Source organism: Zalophus californianus, chromosome 3, assembly GCF_009762305.2.
Source record: "Zalophus californianus isolate mZalCal1 chromosome 3, mZalCal1.pri.v2, whole genome shotgun sequence".
NCBI classification, from domain to species: Eukaryota; Metazoa; Chordata; class Mammalia; order Carnivora; family Otariidae; genus Zalophus; species Zalophus californianus.
In genome coordinates this window covers 162,039,386-162,060,759 of record NC_045597.1, presented here as the reverse complement: position 1 = coordinate 162,060,759, position 21,374 = coordinate 162,039,386, and the positions used below count along the sequence as shown (strand labels likewise).

Genomic DNA, 21,374 nt, shown 5'->3' with positions numbered 1-21,374 from the left:
CTCTATACTACCTTTGCAACTTCCTGTGAATTTATAATTATTTCAAATTAAAAGCTAAAAAAACAAAACAAAAAAATGAGTTTGATGTATAAGATTGTAAACTCTGTATGTATGTGCTTTTATGTATATAAAATAAACATATTATCTTTATATATGTATATTATATATGATATAAACATAAATTATTTATATTATACAAATATAATTATTTGTATATATAAATATAGTTTATGTGAATATATGTATATTATATAAATATAATTATTTATATTATATATCAGATGACTTAGCATAGTGGGTTAAGATAATGGGCTCTAGAGCCAAACTCCCTGGGTTCAGATTCCAGCTTTTTGTCTATGAGATCTTGGATAAGTTACTTAAACCATACCCCATTTTGCTTATCTGCAAACTGTTATTATAGACTTATTTCATAGGGTCATTGTGAATATTAAATAAAATTATTTATGTATTCTGCTTAAGGAAGTGTCTTACAAATGGTGTTTGCTGTTATTAGTAATAGAAGAGTACTACTTTAGTAGCAGTTTTCTTCTCCCCAGAAATATAAATCATATAATTCCTCCTGCCCCCACTAAATATAGCTCATTTTTAATTGGATTATTAAAAAATGGGCAGATTTATCTGATATCGGATTATGTCATTTGCAAATAACTTCTCCCATTCAGTAGGTTGCCTTTTAGTTTTGTTGATTATTTCCTTTGCTGTGCAGAAGATTTTTTTTTTAATTTCTACACCCAATGTGGGGCTCAAATTTACAACCCCAAGATTAAGACTCACATATTCTACTGATTGAGCCACCAGGTGCCCCAAGAAGCTTTTTAGAAAAGATTTATTTATTTATTTTAGAGGGGGGTGCAGAGGGAGAGGGAGAGACATAATCTCAAGCAGACTCCCTGCTGAGCGCAGAGCCTGACATGGGGCTTCATCTCATGACCCTGAGATCATGACCTGAGCCGAAATCAAGAGTCAGATGCTTAACTGACTGAGCCACCCAGGTGGCCCCCCAAGAAGCTTTTTATTTTGATGTATTCCCAAGTTTCTTTTTGCTTTTATTTCCCTTGCCTCGGGAGACATATCTAGAAAAATGTTGCTATGGCCAATGCCAGAGAAATTACTGCCTGTGTTGTCTTCCAGGTTTTTTTTTTTTAAGATTTATTTATTTATTTGAGAAAGAGAGAGAGTCGGGGGGGGAGGGGCAGAGGGAGAGGGAGAGAATCTCAAGCAGACTCCTCACTAAACACAGAGCCTGACATGCGGCTCAATCTCAAGACTCTGAGGTCATGACCTGAACCGAAATCAAGAGCTGGACAGTTAACTGACTGAGCTACCCAGGTGCCCCTCTCTTCTAGGATTTTTATGGTTTCAGGACACGATTTAGGTCTTTAATCCATTTTGAGTTTATTTTTGTGTTACAGTGTAAGAAAGTGGTCCAGTTTCATTCTTTTGCATGTAGCTGTCCAATTTTCCCAACACCATTTCTTGAAGAGACTGTTTTTTCCCATTGTATATTCTTTCTCCTCCTTTGTCGAAGATCAATTGACCATATAATTGTGGGTTTATTTACAGGTTTTCTGTTCTTTTCCATTGATTTATGTATCTATTTTTTGCACAGTACCATACTGTTTTGATTACTACAATTTTGTAATATAACTTGAAGATGGAACTGGGATACCTCCAGTTTTGTTCTTCAAGATTGCTTTGGCTATTCAGGGTCCTTTGTCCATACAAATTTTAGGATTGTTTGCTCTATTTCTGTGAAAAATGCTGTTGGTAGATTCATCTCATTTTAAAAATTGAAGGCATAGGATTCTATTCTAGGTATAGAGCATAATTTATGTAACTGATTCCCTACTGATAGACATAGAATTATGTACAGTTTTTCAGCTAGTATTACAATGCTGTAGAGAATATCCTTGAATTGTTACTTTGTAAACAGTTGTGTCAGTATTACTCAAGGGTAAATTCCTAGAATAGGAATGTCATGTTAAGCGGCACCTGGATGGCTCAGTCAGCTAAGGTTAAGCGTCTGCCTTTGGCTCAGGTCATGATCCCAGGGTCCTGGGATTGAGTCCTGCATTGGGCTCCTTGCTCAGCAGGAAGCCTGCTTCTCCCTCTGCCTCTGCCTGACATTCCCCCTACTTGTGCTCTCTCTATCTCTGACAAATAAGTAAATAAAATCTTAAAAAAAGGAATATCATGTCAAATTTATGTATGTATAAAATTTTGATATTTTCAATTTGTCCTCCAATAAAACTGTACCATTTACACTCTCTCTACCCATGAATGAGAGTATTCATTTCCAACCCATGACAATAGTAAGCATTATCTATCTTTCTTTGCAAAACAGGTAGGTAAAAGATTGTATCTCATTTTTTAAAAGATTTTTATTTTTAAATAATCTCTACACCTAACATGGGACTTGAACTCACAACCCCAAGATCAAGAGTTGTATGCTCCACTGACTGAACCATCCAGGTGCCCCTGTATCTCGTTTTAATGTGCATTTCTTTTACTATGGGAGATGCTGTCCTTCTTTTCATAGCGATGGGATTAGGATAAAAAGAATAGGCTATCTTTTCATCATACTTGGTTAGACTTACTGAGAACAAAGAAAGCCCAACAACTTCTTCATTTTTTGAGCAAGTGAACCAATAAAGACACAGCTGTTACTTAGGAAACATTATCAACCCTGTATCATAGCAAAAGCTAACATTCATTCCTCTACTGTGTTTTTTAAATGATAGTTTTGCTTTATCCCAAGATGTCTCCTTTTTGAATTAAATAATAATGAAAATATTAATACAATATGTCAAATTTTGTGGGAGGAGGCTGAAGCTGTGTTTAAGAGTGAATTATTTACCTTTATTTTTTTGCTCCTTCCCAAAATATTTACTTCTAAAAATATATATATATTTAGGGGTGCCTGGCTGGCTCAGTTGGTTAAACATTTGATTCTTGATTTCGGGGTCATGAGTTGGGCCCTGTGTTGGGCTCTGGGTGTGGAGCCTACTTAAAAAAATAATACAAAATACAAATACATATATTTATTAAAAAAGAAAAAAGGTTAAAAATCAGTGATCTCAGTATTAACCTCAAAAACCTAAAAAAAAAAAACAAATTAAAAGCAAAAAAGCAGAAGGGGCACCTGGGTGGCTCAGTCGTTAAGCGTCTGCCTTCGGCTCAGGTCATGATCCCAGGGTCCTGGGATCGAGCCCCGCATCGGGCTCCCTGCTCAGCGGGAAGCCTGCTTCTCCCTCTCCCACTTCCCCTGCTTGTGTTCCCTCTTTCGCTGTGCCTCTCTCTGTCAAATAAATAAAATCTTAAAAAAAAAGCAGAAGAAATGGCATAAAAGCAGAAAAATTGGCAGTAAACCTACAATATAGAGAATTAAGAAAGTAAAAGTGTTTTTTTAAATGAATAGTAAAATTAATACACATCTGATAAGACTGTTCAAGAAAAAATAGAGAAGGTACAAACAAGGTGTATTAAGAATAAAAAGGGAGCATCTTATTGATTCTACAGATTTAAAATATTTATATGCTTTGTTCTATACTTGATATATAATAGCTTCAGAATAACAATACTAATATTATTATTAATATTAAGCTCATTTAAAATTTACACTTTTTGTCCCTAGATTATATCCTGTTAGAGATGTATAATCAGGTTACTGTCTTTGAAATAATTCACTAGGACGCCTGGGTGGCTCAGTCAGTTAAGTGTCTGCCTTCAGCTCAGGTCATGATCTCAGTCAGGGTCCTGGGATTGAGCCCCCATGGGGCTCCCTGCTCGGCAGGGAGTCTGCCTCTCCCTCTGCCCCTCCCCCCCAATTTGTGCTCTCCCTCTCTCTCAAATAAATAAATAAAATCTTTTCTAAAAAAAGATTTTATTTATTTATTTAATTGACAGAGAGAGAGAGAGAGAGAGAGACAGCGTGAGAGGGAACACAGGCAGGGAGAGTGGGAGAGGGAGAAGCAGGCTTCTGGCCGAGCAGGGAGCCCAATGCGGGGCTCGATCTCAGGACCCTGGGATCATGACCCCAGCCGAAGGCAGTCGCTTAACCAACTGAGCCACCCAGGCGCCCCTACATAAAATCTTTAAAAGAAATAATTTACTCATGGCTAGACCATTGATTTCACATACAATTTGGGATGACCTGGGTTTTTTTTGAAGAGGGAATAATAAGATGTTACTTTTTTTAATTAAAAACATTTTTTAAAGATTTTATTTATTTATTTGAGAGAGCAAGAGTGAGCGAGCACAAGCAGAGGGAGTGGCAGGCAGAGGGAGAAGCAGGCTCCCCACTGAGCAAGGAGCCCGATGTCGGACCCAATCCCAGGAGTCTGGAATCATGACCTGAGCCGAAGGCAGACGCTTAATGACTGAGCCACTCAGGAGCCCCTAAAAATTAAAAAAAAAAAAAGACTTTATTTAATTATTTGAGAGAGAGAGCGAGAGAGAGTGAGCACGACTGGGGGGAGGGATAGAAGGAGAACCAATTGATGTTTCGTCTATTCTTTTCATCTGAATGGTCTATTTTCCTTTTGATTTCCAGAAAAATTTACTCCAACTTTAGTCAATATTTTAACAAAGTATTTTTACATATTTGTTGAACTAAATACAATATACATTTGAAATCAGGAACAGAAAATAGGTCATGTCCAAAAACCACCATTCCAAAGAGCATGTAAGTTACATTTGACTTTCAAAATCAAGTGGAAAAGTGTCACAGTAAGAAGTCAGCGTTTTCATTCTCTATGTTCCACTTTGACCCAATTTTTCATTAACTTTTTTCTTTCCTCCTCCCCTTCTTCTTCTTCCACTTCTTCCTCCTCTTCTTCTTCTTCAACTTCTCTATCTTCTGACTTCTTTTCCCAATGAGAAAATATGAGTGTGGTGTTGCAGGCTGCACTAGTTTCTAATTATATGTACAGTTCTATCAATAGAAGATAATACGTTAATTGCACGTATAGTTTAATTGAAAGGGCCTCTTCTTGAGAGCTACTGATATTCTAATAGGGGAATTATTTTAAAAATCAGGATAGTTGAAGTTCTTCTAAGCCTATTGGAGCATATACCAAGAGATGGAAAATGTTTCCACTTTTTGTTACTTTGCTTTTGAATGGCACCTGAAGCAAAAGTTGGTGGTACTGCCTCTTTTGAACAAAGACAACTCTCTTTACTATTTTCTACCCTTCCTTACTTTTACTTTTTCTGCTTTCTCCAGGTTTTAAAAATGTTCTGACTACTAATGGCTCCTACAGACAGGGCTTAAATCCTTCAGACAGCAAAGAAGTTGTTTATCCCTGAACTCAGGAGTTTATTCTTGGCTAGTTTGTCCATTAGTTAACACAACTGAGGAATTCTACTTCACCTGTACTGCCATGTTAATGCAGGAAAAACCTGTTGTGATTCTTCTTTTTTTTTTAAGATTTTATTTATTTATTAGAGATCGAGTGAGAGAGAAACAGCATGAGAGGGGAGAGAGTCAGAGGGAGAAGCAGGCTCCCCACTGAGCTGGGAGCCCGATGTGGGACTCGATCCCAGGACTCCGGATCATGACCTGAGCCGAAGGCAGTCGCTTAACCAACTGAGCCACCCAGGCGCCCAAACCTGTTGTGATTCTTTATGGAGGAAGAGAAGGAGAGGAGAGATAAAGAGCCAGTGATACCAAGGCTTAGCTGCATAACAGATGTGCAGGTCATGTTTAATTTTAATTTTTCCAAGAATCTTGTTTGAGAAATGGTAGAAAATTGGTCCAAGTTTTTTGTGTTTCTTAGTTTCTCCAATATGACTGTGAGAACACCATTCCTCCATTGAGTTTAAAAACTTGTTCTTCCTCTTTACTGCCATCTGCCAAACTCATTCACTGGTTCAGTTGGCTTCCAGGCCCAGTCATCTTGACTGAAGTCAGTTTCTTTCTTCTTTCTTTCTTTCTTTCTTTTTCTTTCTTTCTTTCTTTTTTTCTTTATTTCTTTCTCTTTCTCTTTTTTCTCTTTCTTTCTTTCTTTCTTTCTTTTTCTTCCTTCCTTCCTTCCTTTTTCTTTTTCTTTCTTTCTTTCTTTCTTTTTTTCCTTCTTTCTTTTTTCTTTCTTTCTCTCTTTCAGATTTTATTAATTTATTTGAGAGAGAGTGAGTGAGAGAGCACGAGGAGTGGGGATCAGCAGAGGGAGAGGGAGAAGCAGACTCCCCACTGAGCAGGGAGCCCGATGTGGGGCTTGATCCCAGGACCCTGGGATCATGACCTGAGCCAAAGGCAGATGCTTAACTGACTGAACCACCCAGGCGCCCCGTGAAATCAGTTTCTATGTGATAATCCAACACCCTAATATTCTATTCCTTTATCTGCTCATTTCTGAGACTTTAGCCTCACACTTCCATGGCCATACCCTAGTCCATGTTATCACCAAGAATTTCTCCACCTCTGAGATCTTAAATCCAAGCCACTCTCTTATTGCCATACCACACCTGAGAAACGTAAGACACTTCTGGCAATAATTGTGGTTTACTCTGGCTGTGATTCTAGAGGTGAGGAGTGAGGAAAAAAACAAGAAGAATAAACTCCCAAGGGCATTCATCTAACTCTCAGAGGTTCAGTTGATTTTGATGGGTATCCTACAGGGAGCATTTCTTCTGTCCTTTCTACCTGTTGTAAATCACTGAAGGAACTGGAGTTCAAACACTGACTCCATCACTTGGGTGAATTCAATCTCTCTCATCTCTGTTTTCTCATCTATGAGATGAGGATAGTTTTATTACTTTATAGAACTAAGTGAAATAATAAATATATAGTACTTGGAAGAGCATCTGCCACTCAATAAGTGTTAACAATTATCAACATTTATTATATATATATACATATATATACACACATATATACATATATATACATACGTATATATACTTTTAGAGAGAGAGTGTGTGCACATGAGTAGGGGAAGTGGCAGAGAGAGAGGGAGAGAGAGAACCCTAAGTAGACTCCCTGATGAGCATGGAGCCCGATGTGGGGCTTGATCCCATGACCTCTAGATGATGACCTGAGCCAAAACCAAGAGTTGGGCACCCAACTGACTGAGCCACCAGGTGCCCCAACAACATTTATTTATTTATTTTTTAAAGATTTTATTTATTTGAGAGAGAGAGAGAATGAGAGATAGCACGAGAGGGAAGAGGGTCAGAGGGAGAAGCAGACTCCCTGCTGCACAGGGAGCCCGATGTGGGACTTGATCCCGGGACTCCAGGATCATGACCTGAGCCGAAGGCAGTCACTTAACCAACTGAGCCACCCAGGTGCCCCCAACAACATTTATATATCAGTGATTCCAAATCTCTTAACTTCAGCCCAGATTTCTCTCAGTGCTCCAAATCATATCAACTGCTTCCTGGACATCTTTCCTTGGGTGACGCTGGGCACTGCACACTTACATTTAAAACTTATCATTTTTGGGGCACCTGGGTGGCTTGTTGGTTAAGTGTCTGCCTTTGGCTCAGGTCATGATCCCAGGGTCCTGGGATTGAACCGTGCGTGGGGCTCCCTGCTCAGCAGAGAACCTGCTTCTCCCTCTCCCTCTGCCTGCCACTTTGCCTACTTGTGCTCTCTATCTCTCTGTCAAATAAATAAATAAAATCTTAAAAACAAACAAAAACTTATCAATTTTTTATTTGCAAATCTGCCTCTTCTCCAAGGTTTTCTTTTCTTTTCTGTTGTTTTTTTTTTAAGATTTATTTATCTGAAAAAGAGAGAGAGCACAAGCAGGAGGGGCAGAGAGAAAGAGAGAGAATCTCAAGCAGACTCCACGCTGAGTGCAGAGCCTCACGCAGGGTTTGATCTCATGATCCTGAGACCACAACCCTTAAGATCATGACCTGAGCCGAAACCAAGAGTTGGTCACTTAACCAACTGAGCCATCCAGGTGCCCCTTAGGTTTTTTTTTTTTTTAAAGATTTATTTATTTATTTATTTATTTATTAGAGAGAGAATGAGAGAGAGAGAGCACGAGAAGGAAGAGGGTCGGAGGGAGAAGCAGACTCCCTGCCGAGCAGGGAGCCCGATGTGGGACTCGATCCCGGGACTCCTGAGCCACCCAGGCGCCCTTCTCCAAGGTTTTGTATCAAATCTTAAAATGATATCACCGTGTCAGGTTACTCAAGTCAGAATCCAATCAATTATCCAAACTTGCTGATTGTAGCATCTTCATTTCCAACCCTACTACCATCAGTCTAATTCCCTGTCCTTCTCTTTCTTTCTTTTGGATTACTGCAGCTTCCTAACTTACTTCCCTCTCATTCTCTTCTTTCCCTCCCTCTTATTGTCTTGCTTTTCCACACTGCAATCTTGTATTATCACTTCCCCTGATTAAAAACACTTTATGGGGTGCCTGGGTGGCTCAGTTGGTTAAGCGACTGCCTTCGGCTCAGGTCATGATCCTGGGGTCCCGGGATCGAGTCCCGCATCGGGCTCCCTGCTCAGCGGGGAGTCTGTTCTCCTTCTGACCCTCCCCCCTCTCATGCTCTCTCTCTCTCTCTCATTCTCTCTCTCAAATAAATAAATAAAATCTTTTAAAAAATAAAAATAAAAAAACACTTTATGTCCCCCTTGCCTCTCCATGTCCAACCCTATGCATTTCAGGATTAAGTCCAAATTTCCTAATATAGTTGACTAGATTTCCTGTGAATGGTCCCTTACTTTCCTTTCTGGTGTTTTCTTTCTAGCTCCTCCCTCCCAAACCATGGTTCTACCATACAGAATTTGTCATGCTTGCCTCTTTTCCTTTTCTCACTCGTCTAGGCCAGGAAAAGCTCTTACTTCCCTTCCTCTAGCTCAAAATATGGTCCGTGGGATACAGAGGACCTGAGGCCTTTCCAGGCGGTCTGCAAGGTCAAAATTATTTTCATAATAATATTTAGATATTATTACCACTGATAGTGCAAAGCCATAGTTTATAAAACTGCTGGCATTTTAGCATGAATTTTACCACTGATTACCACTGATAGTGCAAAGCCATAGTTTATAAAACTGCTGACATTTTAGCATGAATCAAGACAGTGATGCCAACTATACTAGCATTCATTGTATTCCTCACTGTGATGCACTTGAAAAAAAAACTAGTTTCACCTAAGAAAGTCCTTGATGAAACAGTAAAAAATTAATTGTGGTAGGCTGGACAATGGTCCCCTAAAGATGTCCACTTCTTTTTTTTTTTTAAGATTTTATTTATTTATTTGACAGAGAGAGACAGCGAGAGAGGGAACACAAGCAGGGGGAGTGGGAGAGGGAGAAGCAGGCTTCCCACGGAGCAGGGAGCCCGATGCGGGGCTTGATCCCAGGACCCTGGGATCATGACCTGAGCAGAAGGCAGACGCTTAACAGACTGAGCCACCCAGGCACCCTGCAGTGGCCAGCTGAGGGCTCCAGTCATCAGGAAGGAAATGCTGAAGAGGCACCAAGGGCCCTTGCTCGCGGTTAAGACCAGTCTGCAACCTCAGGTTGAATAGCAGTAAATCTAGGAGCTGGAGCCGTCCATTCATGCGGAAATTCCTCCTTGGTCACAGCCTTCTCAGCAGCGGCCTGCTCTTCCTTTTCAATCTCTTCAGGACCCTGTAGAAGTACAGATCAGGCATGACCTCCCATGGGTGTTCATGGGAAATGGTGCCACACATGCGTAGAACTTCCCTGGCCAGCATCTACCACAGCCGACCCCCTGAGTGAGCTCCCTTGTTGCAAGGCCCATATAGCACAGGGGAGACTCTGTGTTACACGGAGCTGTGGTAGGCAGGTTAACGTAAGATGCCTCTGTGAGAGGCTGGTGATCAGTCCTGGGATCAGTAGCCATGGTAACTCTCAGCTCTCAGAAGGCAGTCTGGATCCGGTTAGTGAGGCTTCCAGCAATAGGAGTGGTTCCGGTAGCAGCAGCGAACTTCAGCATAGCTCACTGGCCAGTATTCCTGGATGATATGACACTGACATCAGCTGACTTTTCAATGGCAACAATGGCACGAGCTGCCAGCAGAAGTTTCTCCCAGGTTCTCTTCAGATTTATGATGTAGATACCATTGCTTTTCCTTTTGTAGATGTACTGTTCCATTTGGAAGTCAAGGTGGGTGCCACCTAAGTGGGTTCCTGCTGCAAGGAATTTGAGGACATCAATGTCTCTGGACATTGTGAAAGTTTCCCTTTAGGTTACGATGGGAATGCAAAACAACACTGTAGGGACCCCTCCCTGGGTAGCACAGAGAGGTCCAAAGCATTTTATATTTCCACTTAGCAGTATACAAGTTCCAATTTCTCCATATCTTTGTCAATTATTGTCATCTGTCTTTTTGATTACAGACATTCTAGTAGGCATGAAGTGGTATCTCATTGTGTGTGTGTGTGTGTGTGTGTGTGTGTGTGTGTGTTTAAGATTTAATTTATTTATTTGACAGAGAGAGACACAGCCGGAGAGGGAACAGAAGCAGGGGGAGAGGGAGAAGCAGGCTTCCCGCGGAGCAAGGAGCCCAATGTGGGACTCGATCCCAGGACCCTGGGATCATGACCTGAGCCGAAGGCAGACGCTTAACGACTGAGCCACCCAGGCGCCCTGTGTGTGTGTGTTTTAATTTATTCACTTCAGACAGAGAGAGAGAGAGAGAGGCAGCATCTATGTGCACAGTCCAGCAGGCAGAGGGGAGGAGAGAGAGAAGGAGACTGCCTGCTGACTGGGGAGCCGGACATGAGGCTTCATCCCATGACCTGGTGAACATGACCTGAGCCGAAATCAAGAGTCAGAAGCTCAACCAACTGAGCCACCCAGGTGCCCCTCATTGTAGTTTTAATATGCATTTCTCTGATGGCTAATAATGGTGAACATTTTTCATGTCCATTTGTCCATTTGCATATTTTCTTAGGAGTGGTGTCTATTCAGATCTTTTGCCCATTTAAAAATTGCATTATTTATATTTTTATGATTGAATTGTAATAGTTCTTTGTGTATTCTGAATATTAGATCCTTATCAGATATATTATTTGCAAATATTTTCTTCATTTTTTAGATTTTTTCAACACAAAAGACAAAAGTTAATTTTGGTGAAGTTTAATTTATTTTTCTTTGGTTGCTTCCATTGCCTAATCAAAGGCCAAGGAGATTTATGCCTATGTTTTATCCTGAGTTTTTTTTTTTAACTTATTTATTTAGAGAGAGTTCACAGGTGGGAAGGGCAGAGGGAGAGGGAGAGAGAGAGAATCTCAAGCGGACTGTGCTGAGCGCAGAGGCAAGATGGGGTTTGATGTCACAACCCCGAGAACATGACCTGAGCAAAATCAAGAGTCCCTCGCTTAACTGAGTCACCCAGGCGCTCCATCTCCTAAGAGTTTTATAGTTTTGGCGCTTACATTTAGGCCTTTGGTCCACTAAAGTTAATTTTTCAGATGTTGTGAGGTAGTGATCCAAATTCAGTGTTTTGCACGTGGATATCCGGTTGTCCCAGTAACATTTGTTGAAAAATTTCTTTCACCATTAAATTGTCTTGATATTCTTGTAAAAAATTAATCAGTGTGTCAGGGTTTATTATTTCCAGAATCTCAATTCTATTTCAATTGTCTAAATCCTTATCTTCTACCCTTATGCTAGCAGGGCCACTGTATTTTAAAGAAGTCGTATAAAGAATCATTCTTTAACTTAAAGCAACTAATTCAAGGGTCAGAATTACCTCCCCCTCCCCACTGGTTTAAAACTTTCCCAAGAATCTCTTTCATCAGTAGCCATCAAGATTGTATCCAATGGGATCGTTTTGTTTTGTTTTGCTTTTTAAAAAAAAAAAAATCAAGGTCATGTGCTAGGCAGAGTGGCCGATTAATCAAAAGTTAGCTGTACGGTAAAAAGCACTAATATTCAACCCAATGTACTTGGGGAAGTTGACGAGCAAGGCCAGGAAGAGACAATAGAAATATCTTGGCTCAGCTTTCCAAAAACGTGCTAGGTGTCAGAGGGGCAGGAGTGCGGCTGTTAGTGTTTCCAAACACTAGACGCGGAACTCTTCCCCTGGAGGACAAGCTACGGACGGAAGCGAAAGATCTAGTCCTCTGTGGAGCTGAGGAGCCTGTTGTTAATTCACTCGAGCGACCACCAAAAAAGCAGCTCCTGGGCCCTCTCGCCTCGGGGCAGCTCCCCCACCCGTTTTCCCGCCTCGCCTTTCCTCTTTTCCTTATCCCTCCTCCCAACGCGTAGCGGAAGTGACGCAACGCGTAGCGGAAGTCCCTCCAGCCGCGGTGTTGTGCTGTGGGGAAGATAGACGGATTTGTAAACCCCGGAGCGAGGTTCTGCCTACCCGAGGCCGCTGCTGTGCGGAGACCCTGGGTGAAGCCACCGTCACCATGTCTGACCAGGTACTGGGTTGGGAGCGGTCCTTTGGCGGTGGCCGAGGCCTTACTCGGCTGTTCCGCCTGCCTCTCGGCTGGGGCCGGGGATGGAGACGCGGGGGAGGGGAGCGCGGAATGGGGGAGGGGGCGGCCGGTGGGACTCGGCCGGAGAGGGAGGGGAGTGGACTAGTGTTGGAGACGCCGGGGCCTGCCGCGGGCCTCCGGGAGCCGCCCTGCTCCTCTCCGGGCCTGCTTATCACCCGCTGCGCCTCAGCGTCTCTGATTGCGGCCTCCCTCGAGTGTTTCCCCCTTCTTTTTCCGGGGTCGAGCAGGTGCAGAGCCCAGCTTCCACCTCCCTGAGAGGGTCCCTGGGGAACACGTCCGTCTCCCTGTCCTGGGGAGTGACTGCAGAAGCAGGGCGCTAGGCCCCAGTTATGTAACGGGAGAGAATCCCAGCCCGGGAGACTCTCTGGCCCTGAAAAGCGGGTGGACTCCACTTTTTGGGTCTCGGTGTTTAGATAGTCCAGGAGTGGGGACGTGGGGGCGGGAGACGTCTGGTGTTGCTGGGAACCTAAAAAGCTTTGCTTTCCGTTCGGATTGCAGCTAGGGCAGGGCCGCCGCTGCTCGGCTGAGTCTTTTTCCGTGTGGTGGTGCAGAGCTGTCGCCTCTTTTCTTGTACTTTCCCATTTCTTACTCGGGATTGGTTAAGCAACTCTCCAGTTGTAAGAGAGCGCTCAGAATAACCAAGAAACAAAGTAGAACAAAACTGCCAGAGCAACAGAAAACATTCATCTGGGCATTAACCTCAAGCTGACTGATACTTTTGAGGGAAAGGATAGGAAAACTTCGTGTTTGTAGAGCAGTTGCATAATATTCACAGAAAGCTGTTTATAAGAGTGTTCCATCTCAGTGTTAATATCAAGAATTTACTTGGGATTTGCACTCGATCATGAGTGTTCAGTTTTGCTTGGTAAGTTTTTCTTCCTCATCCTTCTTCAGTTAACCACGTTTAGAGCTAGTTTTTAATTCATAAGGTTTTTGTCTGGACTTCGTTTTGTTTGCTCAGATGACTTTGACTTTTAAAAGTCTTTTTGGATCTTTTGCTCGTTTAGTGATAGTTATCTAGAAAATTTGTTTTTCATTCAACTCCATAATGTACTTGAACGTCTAATTTAACAGTTATTCCCCTGGCTTTTAACCCGGTTCAGTTTTGTACCACTGGGTGAGAGCAAGTGAGGCTTTTGTGGATTTGTACTATTGGGCAAATGTACACTGATGTTTTTAAAGCTTAATCATAATCTAGATTAGTTTTGGATGGATCTTCTTAACAGTCTAGATTAATTCCTAAATTGGTATGGGAATTATAAGTGGCATTATAAGTATCTCCCTGGATAGTTGTTTACTTGGTTACCAGGGAGGAAAGAACAGGTAAATGCTTAGTTTCATCAGCCTTTTATTTGGATGTTAGGAAGCATGTTGAAATTTACTATAGTCTGATGAAAGAGCAATGTACAGAAAGAATTATAAACTAAATTGCAGAATTTATTGCTCCATTTGAATTCCAGTCATTAAGAGAGACATGAAGGAAGAAATAACGAACTTGGTACACCAACAGGTGGCCAGATGTTCTTCAGCTTCTTTTTTAGAAGGTCCTTGAGGTCAGAACTATTTTCATGATAATACTAGGAATTATTGGTCTTTTTCATTTTCATCCTTTCATGAATGTTCACTGATGTTTTCTAAACACTAACATGACCTGTGATAATCACAACAGATTGAAATGTAGAAGCAGATGTGAAAATCTAGCTGCTTTCTCTTACAAGCCAGGCATTAAAGAGATTTACAAAAATGCAAAATAGTGTTGTTCTCGCTAGGTTTTTTTTTTTAAGATTTTATTTATTTATTTGTCAGAGAGAGAGAAAGAGCAAGCGAGCACAAGCAGGGGAAGCGGCAAGCAGAAGGAGAAGCAGGCTCCTCACTGAGCAAGGAGCCCGATGTGGGACTTGATCCCAGGATCCTGGGATCATGACCTGTGCTGAAGGCAGATGCCCAACCACTGAGCCACCTAGGTGTCCCTCGCTAGTTTTGTTTTCAAAAACATTTTCAATAAAAAATATGTTCTCTGCTGATATATAGTGGGTTTATTGTTATTTTTGAATGAATTAATGAATACTTAAAACATTTCTCAGTTTCAATGTCTGATACTGTAGACCTCAATAAATATAACCAACCTAACAAAAGCTTTATGGGGTTCTAAATAATTTCTAAGAGTGTAAAAGAGTAATGAGACCAAAAAGTTTGAGAACTGTTGCTCTAATCTGTTTTACCAGCATAGTTGTTAATAATCAAGACCCAGTACAATATCAGTGTTGGGTGCTAAGGATTTAAAGTGGTACGAAGCTGAACTCTTACCCTTAAGAGCCTTATGAGCAAGAGTAAGAATCTCAAGTTATTACTGTGCAATATCAGCAGCATGAGACTGAACCACAGCCCAAGAGGCAATATTAGCTTAAACCAAGATTTTTTTAGAAGGATGCCTTTTCTGAGGCACTTCTCAGAAGTTTGTTGTCTGGTGCTAAGATATTGCAGTTGAGTAACAATTTTAGGTTAAAAAATAGGTGGACATTAAAATCAAACAAGACTTAAATCGCTGGATTCTCCATTGATGAGTGAAAAATTATTATTTTGTGAATTTGAGTGAAATACTTTCTTATAATTCTAACAATGCCAGTATTATCTAGTGGATTTGTGAACCATTACTGAATAATCCTCTAAAACAGGTTCTAAACCCAAAATTCATGGACCCTAAGGGCCGAAAATCCAATGAAATTGTATGGTGTTTTCTGAGTATTTGTACACATGTATTTTTTCTTTTAGAGAGAAAGGGCCCATAGCTTTCATCAGAGGTACATGATCCCTCAGAAAGGATAAAGACTAGCCTTTAACCAATAATAGATCTCATTGGGTGGTCTCCTTTAGCCTGGTCTCACCTTGCAGCAAATCTAAGCACTTAAATAGAACCAGAAGCTTACTATCAAAATGGGTATGGGTAATTTGAACAAATATTTTCCCTTCTTCCCTGTATTCAGGTTTATAGTGTTCCACCCCCCTTATCCCCCATGCCCAAGTCATCAAAGGGAGCATGAACTTCAGGTTCTTTAATTCAGGTCTGTTAATTTCTAATAATTGGATGACTGATTCACTTGAAATGCTAACTGGATCTGTTGTGAGCAGGTTCACTCTCCCCACTCCCACCTCAGAGAGAGTCTAAATGATTTTCTTTTATTTTCCTTTTAGTCAAGGATTTGGAAGCATTGTGTAATTCTGGTTATCTGTTTGTACCTTACAAACCACCTCAAAACTTAGTGGCTTAAATCAGCAGTTTTATATTTTGCTCATATATCTGCAATTTGGGCAGGGCTCTGTGGGCTGAATTTAACCACTGCTCTTTGGTGTGTGGGCCCTCAGCTGGGATTATATGGTTGGGGGTTGAAATGGATGGGCTCTTCATAAAGTCACAAGGCCTCTCTGAGGCCATGTGTTTTGTGCAATATAGGGACTCTAGGGTATTGATCTGTGGTGGCTCAGCCTCACAAGAGTGTGAATGTTCCCAGAGAACCCTAGTTGGAAACCTCAAGCTTCCTTAGGACCTCACCTTGGAAGTCACCTCTGCATTCTGTTGGTCAGGCAGAGCACTAAGACCAGCCCAAATTCAAGGGAAAGGCATTTATTTATTTATTTATTTGGGGGAGGTAATTGACATATAACATGTTAGCTTCAGATGTACAGCATAATGATTTGATATTTGTGTGTGTATTGTGAATTGATCACCCCAATATGTCTATTTAACAACCATCACCACACAGTTACAATTTTTTTCTTTTTTTTTTAAAGAAGAAATTCTTTTTTTTTTTTTAAGGATTTTATTTATTTGACACACAGAGCGAGAGAGAGGGAGAGAGCACAAGCAGGGGGAGCGGCAGGCAGAGGGAGAAGCAGGCTTCCTGCATGAGCAGGGAGCCCGATGTGGGGCATGGCCTGAGCTGAAGGCAGCGGTTTAACCAACTGAGCCACCCAGGCGCCCCTACAATTTTTTTTCTTGTAATGAGAACTTAAGATCTAATCTCTTAGCAATTTTCATATAAGCAGGACAGTATTAACTATAGTCAACAAGGGAAAGGCATTTAGATTTCATTTCTCAATGGGAACAGTAACAAAGAATTTATGATTACCTTTAATCTACCACATTAATGGTATTTCTTCTGTCAGGATAGCATTATTCCCTGCAATATTCTTTATATCTTGCTTGATGTTGATGTTTACTGATATTACTGTTAGCTTGAGATAGCAGGAGAATATGATGAATTGGATATATATTAAAATTCATAATTACGTATACTACTATTTATATCACATAATAAGATTGGTAAACTGTAGCTATGACTTGAGCATGTAGTTAGGGATACATACAGTAAGCATTCTATGCCCTAGGAGAGGATTGATACAGTCTCTCTTCTCTCTGATAGATATATGAGGTGCTGCTAGTGGATGTTGCAGACATACAGGTTATAATAAAACATTGCAAATAAAATGTCACCAAAACAATATTTAATAGTATTTTGAAAACCGAGTATGATTGTTATGGTTGGAGTACTCATGAAGGTTAGTTGAATAGTTCAAATTCAGAACTGTAAAGCAGTTGTCAAATATGTCTTCATACCTGTTAGCTCCCTTAGCAGTTAGAAGGTCTCTATTATATTAGCAATAATCTCGCCTGGAATAAACCTCATTGGTTATGATACTGCCAGCAAAGCTGAAAATGTCTCTATTATAGCTTGTATATATAGTGTTACAATTATTTACTTAAGTGTTTTTCTCTATTAGACTGCTTTTGAGGGTCACGAATCAGGTTTTATTCATTCTTTGTTCCTAAAGTGCCCAGCACAGTGACTAAATACTTAGTTTTTGAAGGAATGAGTGGTCAGATTCATTCACCTAACGTGTATTTATTGAATGGCAATATGTACTAAGGACCATTCTAGGCCCTAGAATTGGAAAGCTGCCTCAAAAACTTGAAGCAGCTGGTATCTTCCTCCTCCTCTTTCAGCCTCCATGATGTTTCTTCGCTATTGAGGAAGGGTTGGTTGTCATGGAGTAGTTTTCATGATGTTTTTACATTCCTTTTTATTTTTTTTAAAGATTTTATTTTTTTTGAGAGAGAGAGAGAGAGAGAGCACAGACAGCCAGGAGAGGGAGAAGAGGCTCCCCACTGAGCTGGGAGCCTGATATGGGGCCCCATCCCAGGACCCCGGGATCCTGACCTGAGCCCAAGGCAGATGCTTAACCAACAGCCACCCAGGCGCCCTTTTACAGTCCTTTTTTTTTTTTTTTTAAATTTTATTTATTCATTTGACAGAGGGAGACACAGCGAGAGCAGAAACCCAAGCAGGGGGAGTGGGAGAGGGAGAAGCAGGCTTCCCGCCAAGCAGGGAGCCCAATGCGGGGCTCAATCCCACTGGGATCATGACCTGAGCCGAAGGCAGACCTTAATGACTGAGCCACCCAGGCGCCCCTACATTCCTTCTTGATCTTTATTTCTATTAGCAGTAGATCTGGTAACTTTATCTCTAAGATAAGTCATTTGCTTCTTCTAGGACATTGGGATTGTTATGGATAATTTTCTCTGAGATAGGTTTAGTATCCCACTTTAGAATTTTCTGTAAAGTGCTTTTTGGGAGGTCATTTTCTGATACTCTCCTTCTTTAAAAAAGTCATGTGAGTACGTTCACACATCCTGTTACTGAGCATCTAACTTTTACGTTAATTTTTTTTTTTTAAAGATTTTATTTATTTATTTGACAGACACAGCGAGAGAGGGAACACAAGCAGGGGGAGTGAGAGAGGGAGAAGCAGGCTTCCTGCGGAGCAGGGAGCCCAATATGGGGCTCGATCCCAGGACCCTGGGACCATGACCTGAGCCAAAGACAGATGCTTAACGACTGAGCCACCCAGGCGCCCCTACAGTTAAACTTTTTAAGAAAATTAATTTATTTTATTTTTTGAAAAATATTTTATTTATTTATGTGACAGAGACAGCGAGAGAGGGAACACAAGCAGGGGGAGTGAGGGAAGGAGAAGCAGGCTTCCTGCTGAGCAGGGAGCCTGATGCGGGGCTTGATCCCAGGAACCTGGGATCATGACCTGAGCCGAAGGCTGATGCTTAATGACTGAGCCACCCAGCCCCCCCAAATTAATTTATTTTAAGTAGTCTCAACACCCAATGTGGTACTTGAACTCATGACCTCGAGATCAAGAGTTGCATGCTCTTCTTACTCAGCCAGCCAGGCACTCCCTTACTAGTTTAAATTGTGGATATTCCTGCAACATAACTTCAGTTTATTTAAGGATTCGTTGTATTTGTTACACTTTTTTTCCAGGTAGTTTATATTTCTTCAAAACACAAAAGTTCAATCACAAGAATACAATAAATATATTATTCAAAGTTCCACAGAATTAAGGGGGACCTATAATCATTGATATGCTAATTTAAGTATTTTACTCATAAAGGTTTTGCATGAATTCCATGTATTAGTAATCAAGAAATAGACTCAAATAGAAATTATAAATATTGTATTTCAGTAATAATAAAGCAAAAAAAAGCAACTAACTTGTCACCTTGCACAGTAACTTTAACATAAAAGGTTTAAACTTATTTATTTTGTCAATATTTTCATTGTGTATAGCTCAAAAAAAAAAGACATCAGAAATCTGTGAGATATATTTTTAAACAAGGCAAGAACATATACTCTCACATTTCTGGTGAGTTAGTTCTGCATTAAAGGGGCTCAAGTTATTAGTAATAAGACAAACTGCAAGAAATCTTTTGACAGAGGTAAAAAAAATAATTTTAGCTGGAAATGATGGTCTCATTTCTTCTCCCCTACATACGCAAATAATGTCTAAATACTTACTAGAGCCAAATCTATCTCAAAAGTTTGGGACATTAATTTTTCTCCTTTTTGTTAATACTCAATGAGAAAAAAATACTTAGAATTAAAACTTTTTCGATGAATAAGGGATAGTAATATCCACCTTGATAAAAGTGTTAATTTACAGACCGCATTGCATTCCTTGCAGTACACCTTTCAAAAGACCTCTTCATCAAGTAGGTAAGAAAGGTAAGAATTGCTGGGCTAAGTAAGGGGACTGTTTTATTATGGTCTTCATTTTATCATTATTAAACCTTAATCTCCTATCATGTTCCAATGCATATGTGAGTGTTCAATCAAAGAAGTTAGGTTGTTCTCCAGAATTGGCTCTCTCCTAAAGGTCAAAACCTTAAGTTTCATGTCACCAGAAGACGGTAGTCAGCGGGCCGGGAAAACTGCGATAAAAGACGGCTCGGTTCGGCAAATGGGGGAGGGGACTCTCGTCCCCCTTCTGTCCAGCCCAGCCGTGCCCCGGGCCCGGCCCCGGGTGGGGGTCCGGCTGACAGATCCGCTGGGCGGCGGCAGCCCGTCCGCGTCCCTTTGTTACACTTTTTTATTTTGACCATTATTTTTGCATTCGATTGCCTTTACTGAGCTAATAAGAATCTGAAGGAAAAGTGGAGTTTTGTTTGCTGGACTCTGTTCTCAATATCTAGGCCCAGTTATTTTTCACAGTTTTACCAAAGATTATCAAAAAGTGCACATAAATGTACAGTTTGCTGAATTTTCACAAACTGAACACATCCATGCAGCCAGTACTCAGGTTAAGAACCACTGCCCCGACTACTAGACTAGTTTGCCTGTTTTTATATGTTACAGTGTTACATAAATGAGAGTCATATTGTATGTATTTCTGTATATGACTTCTTTTGCTCAGCATTGTTTGGAGATTTGTCCATATTGTGTATAGTTGTATGTTGTTAAATTGCATTGCTAAATTGCATTCCACTGTAGATTGTACCACAATTTATTTATCCATTCTGCTTTTGATGCATATTGAGGTAGTTTTCTAGGTTCTGTTTTTAATATAAAGCAAATGATACCTATTTACAGCACCATCTATGTCTGCTTGGATTTCTTTTGGGCTGAATAACAGAAAACCTGATGTATATAGTACGTTAAACAAGTAGCAGTTTATTTTTCTCATGAAACAAGAAGTCTGGATAATAGTAGTTCAGCTCTACTAAGGCAGCCCCACAATGCCGTCATACTCCTTTTTCCCCCATCCATAACAGATGTCTTCATTCTCATGCCTGTCTCCTGTGGGCACAAAGAAGTTACTTTGTGCCTAGTTCCAGGCGGAAGAAAGGGATGGAGCAAAGGGAAAAAGTATGTGCCAACAAAAAGTCTGTCACCTTTTATCTCATTGGCCGGCACTGTGTCACATGGCCATAAGAGAAGCTGAGAAATGCTTGTATTTTTTAGCTGGGCAAATCTAGGCTTCTCTTTGTAAGGAAAAAGGGGGAAAAGGATGTTGAATAGTTAATTAACAATGTCTGCCATACCTCTGAATCTGTTTGCTGGGACTTTTGTATGCATTCAAGCCAGTGTGTTCCAGGCTTTGCTTAGGTCCATAGTCTAGGCTTAAAGAGTAGTTTTACACAACCAGTGAGATTTTTCAATTATAATTTTTAGTTCCTGAGAAGTTGCATATGTAGTGTTTAACCACAATTCTAGGGTTGAATGTAAATTTGCAGAAGATCTGGTGTCTGGACAGCTTGACTTAAACCTTGAAGTTATGGGCCAAGTCTGGTTGGTTCCATTCCAGATCTCCAGTACTGTGTCTTAAGTTTGAACATACGTAGCATGAAACTGAAAGTGTGTGTGTATTTTTGTGTTTTTAGAATTGTGGTAAATACATTGAAATAGGAGGGAGATGATGTTATTGTAAATTGGGTTTTGTATGTATATTTTTAAAGATTTTATTTATTTATTAGGGAGAGGGAGAAGCAGGCTCCTTGCTGAGCAGGGAGCCTGATGTGGGGCTTGATCCCAGTACCCTGGCTGAGCGGGGAGCCCAGTTCCAAGCT

At 40.7% G+C, this 21,374-nt stretch overlaps 1 protein-coding gene and 1 pseudogene across 1 annotated transcript in view; one reads left to right on the top strand and one right to left on the bottom strand.

Moving 5' to 3' along the window:
• Window positions 1-9,481: 9,481 nt before the first annotated feature.
• Window positions 9,482-10,178, bottom strand: LOC113920315 (annotated as a pseudogene).
• A 2,047-nt stretch (window positions 10,179-12,225) lies between these two features.
• The window catches only part of SUMO1 (small ubiquitin like modifier 1), a 28,933-nt gene continuing 19,784 nt past the window's right edge, over window positions 12,226-21,374 (top strand). The window contains exon 1 of the mRNA XM_027589973.2: window positions 12,226-12,382. Coding sequence (XP_027445774.1) covers window positions 12,371-12,382 — 12 coding nt within the window. The 5' untranslated portion in view covers window positions 12,226-12,370. The remainder of the gene's footprint in view (window positions 12,383-21,374) is intronic.